The 9,875-nt window shown below is 37.9% G+C and overlaps 1 protein-coding gene across 1 annotated transcript in view; it reads left to right on the top strand.

Moving 5' to 3' along the window:
- The window catches only part of ARHGEF12 (Rho guanine nucleotide exchange factor 12), a 152,765-nt gene that overhangs the window by 95,821 nt on the left and 47,069 nt on the right, over positions 1–9,875 (top strand). The window contains exons 12-13 of the mRNA XM_017870478.1: positions 1,639–1,779; positions 8,080–8,154. Coding sequence (XP_017725967.1) covers positions 1,639–1,779; positions 8,080–8,154 — 216 coding nt within the window. The remainder of the gene's footprint in view (positions 1–1,638; positions 1,780–8,079; positions 8,155–9,875) is intronic.

The raw sequence follows: 9,875 nt of genomic DNA, 5'->3' as shown, positions 1-9,875 counted from the left end.
ATTTATATATATATATATTTATATTTTTTGTGGTTCATTCTGCCATCTTAAAACAGAATGGCAGTTGATATGTTTTTAAGTAGGAATTTAAGATTTTAAAATGAGAGGCATTGAGCTAAATACATGGAGAAGCATTTTCTTATTTAATCTGCATAACATCTCTGCGGTTACTTATGGTTGTTTGCCTCCAGTTTACATATATACTTAGAGTTAGAGAGATTAAATTACTTGTCTGAGGTCATATAGCTGAAAAGTAATAGAACTGGAATTCAAACCCAGTCTAAGGATTCAAAAGCACATTCATACCCTTAATGACTATATTTTATTGTAATTTAAAAATAGATTTCAGTAGAATTTGCTGTATAGGTATAAGCTTTAGAGATAATGGTCTCATAAGAAAAAAAAAAAAAAAAAAGCTCAGCATTTATATGTTAACCAGACTTACATTCTGTAATATTCAGATTTGGGATATGTAAAGCACCTTGTACTTCATCTTAAAGCAAAGTAGATAAATTGCCTATACATTTAAAATAGGTAAACACTGTTTATTTATCACTATTCCTGAATTAAGTCTGAAGGGAAAGCTACATATTCGCAAAAGAATTATTTGAGATCATCTAGCCTAATCTGCTTACTTTCTGATTAAAGAATACATAGTTAAGAAACCTAGGGTCTAAACTGCTTAAATCATCTATACAAGACCATACAGTATGTAAGGTCCCCTGACATCCTAGTTTAGTGTACTTTTCATTCCATTTTTTTTCATTACTTTCAGTCCCACTAGCTATGTCACATTTTGCATGTTACACCTCAGTAATGTTGACAGTTTTATGTTATTACTAGACAAATACAATATTCTTACCCTATTTGGGCAGCTGTCTACATCTTTATAACCTGGCCAGGCGTGCGTGGCTCACACCTGTAATCGCAGCACTTTGGGAGGCCAAGACGGGCAGATCATCTGAAGTCAGGAGTTTGAGACCATCCTGGCCAACATGGTGAAACTCCGACTCTGCTAAAAATAAAAAAATTAGCCAAGTTTGGTGGTGCGTGCCTATAATCCCAGCTACTCGGGAGGCTGAGGCAGGAGAATGGCTTGAACCACGGAGGTGGAGGTTGCAGTGAGCCGAGATCCTGCCACTGCACTCCAGCCTGGGTGACAGAACAAGACTCCATCTCAAATTAAATAAATAAATAAATGCTTCTAACCTGATCTAAATGCTTATAATAATTTATGTTATAGCATTATGTCCCAGAATTGACCATTGATTGACATTCTGAAGCATTGGAAGGTAGTTAACAAGAAACTGTAGGGTAATAACCTTTATTAATGGGCAGACAATATCAATTAACAAAGCATTTTACCTTTTTGCTATATTTGTAAGTTTGAACTTATATTCTTTTTACCAAAATATCACTTGCCCTGTCTTTAAGGTCATGCCATTTTAGAATCCCAGAATTAGTAGTTACTTATGGATTTTACTCGTAGAATTTTAACCATGCTTGAGCACATCAGAATGTCCAACTTTTAACAGTCTCCATGTAGATTGTAGTACCACTCTATTTCTTTATGCAGCAAGTAATGGAAGTTTTCTTTTATGTGTTTGTGTGGGTGTGTTTTTCTTTAATCTGTTTTAGGATGGAGCTGTAGTTATACCCTCCAGACCTTTAGGTGACACCCTAACAGTCAGTGAGGCAGAAACAGATCCTGGAGATGGCCTGGGCAGGACTGACTGTAGCAGTGGAGATGCTTCTCGGCCCAGTAGTGACAATGCAGATGTATGTATTCAGCGTTCTAAATCTTTTTTCTTCTGTATTCTTCTTTACAGCCCCTTTCTAGATTTGATTTTAAGTAATATGAGTTAGAGGTGTCTTAGCACTTTTTACCATCCCCATTTTTAATATACCAATTTGATAAACAGAAATCTGGATACTGTTGTATATAAGCTTTTAATTCCAGAGTTCACTTTTTCCCTTGAACACCCGTTGCCAACTGTTTCTTTTACAGGGATGGAATTTCCCAGCAGGCATCTTGTTCGTGGGTAGAGAAGTTACTAATGCCAGTGCATTCTTACTGAACCGAGAGACCAACTGTTGATATCTTTAAGAGCATGTTAATATTCCATTTGTGGTCAGAGTGACTCAGTCTTGAATCATGGGGCACTTTGCCATTACCAAGAGGAAAAACCTTAGTCCTGTTAGATAGGCTTCAGTTAATAGCCCAGGTTTAGTAACAGCACTTTCTTGATTAACCCAGAAACTGCCAGATGAACATGAGTATCTGTTAAGATGATAATAAAACATTTTAAACTGAGTATGATGTAGCACCATGGACATGTGAATACTTAAAAGCTAAGTTCAGTATTATTTACTCAGCAATACTTTGTAAATTGTATGCAGTGATAGGAATAATGACTTAAATGTAGATCACCCTCTTTAAAAGTGATGAGGGAAGTAATCTGAACGAATGTTTTGTAATTGTGGGTCGTGAAATCAACTTTGTGGGTTATATTTCTTAAAAAAAAAAAAAGAGGCCGGGCGCGGTGGCTCAAGCCTGTAATCCCAGCACTTTGGGAGGCCGAGACGGGCAGATCACGAGGTCAGGAGATCGAGACCATCCTGGCTAACACTGTGAAACCCCGTCTCTACTAAAAAATACAAAAAACTAGCCGGGCGAGGTGGCGGGCGCCTGTAGTCCCAGCTACTTGGGAGGCTGAGGCAGGAGAATGGCGTGAACCCGGGAGGCGGAGCTTGCAGTGAGCTGAGATCCGGCCACTGCACTCCAGCCCCGGCGACAGAGTGAGACTCCATCTCAAAAAAAAAAAAAAAAAAAAAAAAAGGAAATACAGTGCTTTGCATATAGAAGAGGTGTCACTTCTTGGGACTTCTGTTACATATACACACATCTACTATTTAACAATGTGAAGTTTCTCTCTTGTTGAAGGTTGTTGGGGTAGGGGTTGTTTTGTTTTGTTGTTTTTTTTTTTTTTTTTTTTTTTTTTTTTTTGAGACGGAGTCTCGCTCTGCCGCCCAGGCTGGAGTGCAGTGGCCGGATCTCAGCTCACTGCAAGCTCCGCCTCCCGGGTTCCCGCCATTCTCCTGCCTCAGCCTCCCGAGTAGCTGGGACTACAGGCGCCCGCCAGGTCGCCCGGCTAGTTTTTTGTATTTTTAGTAGAGACGGGGTTTCACCATGTAGCCAGGATGGTCTCGATCTCCTGACCTCGTGATCCGCCCGTCTCGGCCTCCCTGTTTTGTTGTTTTTTAAAAAAGGAATCCATGGTCTAAGCCATCAGTCAGGCTATCTCTTGAGGCTTAGGCCCAATGACCCAGTTCCTCATCCAAAAAACAAACTGAGGATTTGTGGGTTTTTATTTATTTACTTATTGAAAGATAGTGATAGGAATCTTGTGATTGGGTTAGCTAAAGGTTTTAATGGAAAATTTCAATTTGGGCTCAAGGAAAAATGGTAATAGCTAATATTTGTTGGGTATATATCCCATACACAGTGATGTGTTTTATGTTCCTTAGTTAATTCTCAGAACAGCCTTATGAAGTAGTACCGTTGTTACTATAACTTGACAAAAGAAAAAATTGAGTTAATTAACTTTAACAAAGGGAGTTAACTTTCCACACTTATTCAGGCAATAGGTAATCTACTTCTGCCTAGCTCCAAAATACCAGTAATCTAAATATAAACAAAAGCACTGAGGTATGAAAATGCATAACATTTTGAGAGAGCAGTGAAAATTTTAGGGCAACCTGGCATAATAGGGTTATAGATGAAATGGCTAGAGATTATCTTAGAAGCCAAATCATGAGTCCAGGTTATAAAGGGCTTCAGCTGGTTCTAGCAGTACATACTGCTTTTGGGAATGCTTCTTGTACTCTTCTTTTCGTTTTAGTGCTGCGTCTCCTCTCTGTTTTCATGGCTTGTCCCTACCATGAGATGGGAAGTTCCTTGAGAGCAGAGGGACTGTGTTGTCTGACTTTGTGTTTCCAAAGTGTAACAAATTGTAGGCATTCAGAGCAAATGATACGAATGAGAAATTTGAATTTTATCTTGTATTTAGAGGAATGTTGCAATAAAACATGTGACTTAGAAATATAACTTTGTAAAAGAATGAATTGTCGGCTGGGCGCGGTGGATCACGCCTGTAATCCCAGCACTTTGGGAGGCCAAGGCGGGCCAGTCACAAGGTCAGGAGTTCAAAACCAGCCTGGCCAACATAGTGAAACCCTGTCTCTACTAAAAATACAAAAAAAATCAGCTGGGTGTGATGGCACACGCCTGTAATCTCAGCTACTCTGGAGTCTGAGGCAGGAGAATTGCTTGAACCAGGTAGGCGGAGGTTGCAGTGAGCCAAGATCACGCCATTGCACTCCAGCCTGGTTGACAGAGCAAGACTCCATCTCAGGGGTGGGTAAAAAAAAGAGTGAATTGTTGAGTATAGAAATAGGCATTCCGTTCAGTTAAGACTGTTTGACATGTAATTGATACTTAGTATTTGAATAAACGAAATCAGTTAATAAAGTGGGCTTTATCTTGCATGCAGAAGAGAGGCACCATTAGAAACGTATCTGTGGAAAATAATTTGGAGTAAAGAGGGAGATCTGTAGGAAAAGAAGACTGCTTGGCTTAATAGGAACTTTAATAAATGTGTGCTGAATGGATAATAGTTAGCGTTTATTCAATAACTACTTTGTGCCAGAGGTTGTACCCAGTGCTTTACAGATACTCTTTTTTTTTTTTTTTTTGAGACGGAGTCTCGCTCTGTCGCCCCGGCTGGAGTGCAGTGGCCGAATCTCAGCTCATTGCAAGTTCCACCTCCCAGGTTTACGCCATTCTCCTGCCTCAGCCTCCCAAGTAGCTGGGACTACAGGTGCCCGCCACCTCGCCCGGCTAGCTTTTGTATTTTTTAGTAGAGACAGGGTTTCACAGTGTTAGCCAGGATGGTCTCGAACTCCTGACCTCGTGATCCGCCCGTCTCAGCCTCCCAAAGTGCTGGGATTACAGGCTTGAGCCACCGCGCCCGGCCCAGATACTCTTTTTTAACACTCATAATAATCTTAAAAAAGCAGTATCACCATTTCATTGATGAGGAAACTGAGGCCAAATAAATAACTGAATATTGTGGAAATCCGAGTGAGAAATGATAAAGTCCAAGCTAGGCTGTCTTCTGAACACATAACACACAGGTTTAATTTCTACAAGTGTCCATTTGAGACTAAAGCTGTGTTGCTTTTAGCTTATGGATTTCCATGTTTGTTTCAATTGTATTGGAAGTATGGGGGAATCCGTCTGCTTTTGTTGTTGTTGTTTTAACAGTACTTTGAATTGCTGTTTTACATTTTATCTTTTGAATCAGTTCTTTTAACTTTTTCATTGTCTTCTCATTTTTGTAAAATAATTTCCTGGTGGTGGTTGTGAAAGTTCCTGCTTTTGCTTACCTTGGAGAAGGCTTTAAAGAATGCCCTGATACCCAGTTCTCACAAGAGAAGCAACTTCATAACAAATCATCATCTAAAATTCAGAGCATCTCTCATTTTGATATTTCAGTTTGTGAGTGATATTTTGAAAACTATTTATTTTGGAAAATTTTAAACATATTCAAAAGTAAAGACTAACATAATCCTCCTCAGGTCCCTGAGAACCTAGCCTTAGCAGTTTTGTTTGTACCCGCTATTCCTCACATCCTCGAAACACTGGATTAAAGTAAATCCAAGGCATTAGTTTAATAATATGTCTCTCTCTAAGAGATAAGTTTTTAAAATATAGCTGTAATATTCTTATTAAATCCTAAGAATTAATATTTTCTCAATACACACTTTTATTACCTTGTTTTAATGATCTTTTTACAGTTTATTTGATTCAGGATCCAGTCAAGGCTTTCATATTGCCATTGGTTGATAAGTCATTTTAAGTCTTTATAATTTATAATAGTTTCCTTCTTTTTTTTTCCTTGGCCATTTTTTCGTTGTTGTTGTTAAAGAAATTGGGTCATATGTTCAGTAAAACAGTCCATTTTCTAATTATATTTTCGTGGTGTCGTATGACGTTACTTTATCTAGATTTTCTGAAAACTCCCAGTTAAATCTACAAGTCTTGGTCACATTAGGTTTGATAGTTGTTATTTGGAATAATTCATGGATGATATTGTGTACATCTCATTATATCACATCAGGATGTGAATGGCTGTCTTACTGTGGTTGTAAGCTTAAGGTGTTTAGGTGATGTCAACATGATTTCCTTCATTATAATGTTCCCTATCAAATAGCTTTTATGAAATGTTTTCACATGGCCATTCGTGATCAGAATGCCTAGATCCATTGTTTAATTCTGAGTTTCAAAAGGATATTATTGTAATTTTGTCATTATTTCTGTATTTATTACACGGAGTTATGTTACAAGAAATGATTTCCCTTACTAGCTAATAGATTACCCTAAAATACAGCTTATGCAGAAAATGTAGGGTAAATACTTCCCTTGATTCTTTTCAGAAGAGTCTTTTCAGGAGAGATGATACTCTTACAAACTCCAAAGGTGACAAGTGAGAAGGGTATATGTGTGTAATATTTTGAACTCACAGATTTCCGTATGAGTTACTCTTTTTTTTGTTGGTGGGAACCCTCTCAAATTTTCTCCTGTGTTCTTTTGACATGCCCCTCCAATATCTTTGATAGCTTTCTTGATGTTTGTGACAGAATTATTCTAATCTTTTATATATCTTGTCCAAGACCTGAAAGTCATTCTTTTCTCCAAGGTGGGGCATACATTTGAAACTGCTGTTTTCTCTTGGTGGCAGAAATATCTTGTGATACCACCAAGATAACTTGGTATATGCATAGGTAAAATGTATCTTCCCTGTTGGCATTCGTTAGGTCTCTGGTTCCTCATTTTTGGTTACTCTAAAGAATGTCTCCCATTGCTTTGGGGTGTTCCTCATCTCCACAAAGTGAGTTTCTGCATCCCATATGGTTTATATTTTATGCAGTCCGTTCTCAGTATTTGTGGGCAGCATCTGTGGATTCAGCCAACCGTGGATCACAATATTCAGGAATAGAAATGCATCTGTACTGAATATGCACAGACTTTTTTCCTAGTCATTATCCCCTAGACAATACAGTGTAACAACTATTTGTACAGCATTTACACTGTATTAGGTATTATAAGTAATCTAGAGATGATTTAAAATATATAGAAGATTTGCATAGATTGTATGCAAATACTATATCATTTTATATCAGGGACTTGAGCAACCATTCCCCCACAAATACTGAAGAACAACCGTATTAGGTATTATATAATACCATATAAATGTATTAAAATCCACCTTTCACATGAAGGGAGTAACAGAATAGTAGAAGCTTAATTGTACTCATAAGTAGGGCAAAATGCTTTTAACTTGAATAGAAAGGATAGTTTGAGAAGGTAAGGGTTAAGGAAAATAAATAAAGAGAGTTTGATTTTGGCCGCGCGCGGTGGCTCACGCCTGTAATCCCAGCACTTTGGGAGGCCAAGGCGGGCGAATTATGAGGTCAGGAGATCGAGACCATCCTGGCTAACACAGTGAAACCCTGTCTCTACTAAAAATACAAAAAATTATTTGGGCATGGTAGCGGGTGCCTGTAGTCCCAGCTACTCGGGAGGCTGAGGCAGGAGAATGGCGTGAACCGGGGAGGCAGAACTTGCAGTGAGTCGAGATCGTGCCACTGCACTCCAGCCTGGGTGACAGAGCAAGACTCCGTCTCAAAAACAAAAAAGAGTTTGATTTTGACATAATGAGTTTGAGGTATGCAATATATCTAGTAATTTGGTAGAAAGTAACCTCCAGGCCTGGAGATTAGGTAAAATTGTTTTATTGACTCTGTATTGTTTATCAACATAAAACTGAAAAGGTGAGAGAATAAGTGACTTGCTGAAGTAAGGAAAAAGTAGCAGAACCAAGTATCTTATGAAAGATATTTAGTAGTTGTAAATACAAATATGAAATTCAGAGCAATTTTTTTTCACACTTTTTTCCCTCATCTCCTTTTGGTGTGCCTATTGAAATGAACTGAAGATCTTGTTTTTTTTATTAGAGTCCCAAGAGTGGCCCAAAAGAGAGGATTTATCTAGAGGAAAACCCAGAGAAAAGTGAAACAATTCAGGACACTGTGAGTATGAAATCCATGCAATGATAGTGCTGTCTTTAGCTTTCCTTATACTTAACGTATGATATAGACACATCTGATGTTTACATATTTTATTTTTTATTTTTTGGAGAAAAAAATTAAATTTATTAAAGAAACTTAATAAAGATTTGAATAAGTCAAGAGCTATTCCATGATTAGTAAGTATTATTAGGTTCCTTAGTATTTGTCGTGGTGGTAACATAGAATGTACTAGTTTAACCATTTTTAAGTGTACAGTGGCATTAAGTATATTCACATTGTTGTGCGACCATCACTGCCAACCATCTTCTCCAACTGCAACTTGGTACCCAGTAAACACTAAATCTACATTTCCCCCTTCCCCCTGGCCCCTGGCAGCCACCATTCTATTTTCTGTCTGCATGAATTTGACTACTTTAGATACTCAGGTAAAAAGAAGGATACAATGTTTATCCTTTCATGACTGACTTCCCTCACTTAGCATATATCTTCAGCTTTCATCCATGTTGTAGCATGTGTCAAAATTTCTTTCCTTTTTGAGACCAAATCATATTCCATGACATGTATATATACCACGTTTTGTTTATCTGTCTGTCAGTGGGTACTTAGATTGCTTCCAGTTTTTGGCTATTGTGAATATGCTGCCTTGCCTTCAGTTTTTGTGGGTGTTTATCAAGAAGTAGAATTGCTCGATCTTACATATTCTTAATTGCATGCTTTTAAGCATTCTCATTTTATTTTCTAATTAGATTTGTTTACAGTTGTGGAGTAAAAGATACAATAGCATTTTGTAATGTTTTTATTGTCAGCAACATAAGGACTATTGAAAAATCAGAGACATTAAATCAGTTATAAAATCAAAATTGACTACTGCTCTAAACTAATTTATGTTGTTTCACCTGATTTCTTTTTCTTTTTTTTAATTTTTGTAGAGAGGGATTTCACCATGTTGGCCAGGCTGGTCTCAAACTCCCTGACCTCAGGTGATCCACCCGCCTCAGCCTCCCAAAGTGCTGGGATTATAGGCATGAGCCACAGTGCCCAGCCAGTTTCACCTGATTTCTTTTTTTTGGAATTATTAAAGCCTTGAGGTTAAAGAAAATAATAAGAGTTATTAAAAGGCAGAATGTGTGTAGGAGACTCAATATGTAGTGTTGCAATACAAGGAGGAAAAACCACATATACTTACTATTCACTCAGTTTAAAACTTATGGATCTGTTTATACAGCTTCAGCTATAACTGCTATAACTGCTGTGCACATGACTCTCAAATCATAGGCCCACCCTTCTTTGCTGAACTCCATCCAGATCTTGCAATGTTAAACTGCTGTCAGATTTAAGCCAAACTCAGTTTTTTCCTATTTCTTCCAAAATTTTTATTCCCCATTGCTATATGGTCTTTAATTTTAGTACTTACGGTCTTCAGACATCCTGTATGTATGTATGTATGTATGTATGTATGTATGTATGCATATATTTGTGTTTGTATATATGAATGAATGAGACAGGGTCTTACTCTGTCGCCCAAGCTGCAGTACAGAGGTTAACTGTAACCTCAAACTCCTGGGCTCAAACTGTCCACCTACTTTAGTCTCCCAGGTAGCTAAGACTATAGACACATGCCACCATGCCTGGCTAATTTATTTTGGCTTTCTTTAGAGGTGGATCTCTTTGTTTTTCCCAGGCTGGTTTCAAACTCCTGGCCTCAAGTGATCCTCCCTCCT

Source organism: Rhinopithecus bieti, unplaced genomic scaffold, assembly GCF_001698545.2.
Source record: "Rhinopithecus bieti isolate Rb0 unplaced genomic scaffold, ASM169854v2 scaffold_5002, whole genome shotgun sequence".
NCBI lineage: Eukaryota > Metazoa > Chordata > Mammalia > Primates > Cercopithecidae > Rhinopithecus > Rhinopithecus bieti.
The sequence above is the reverse complement of the archived record's forward strand: the minus strand, read 5'-3'. Positions and strand labels throughout refer to the sequence as shown.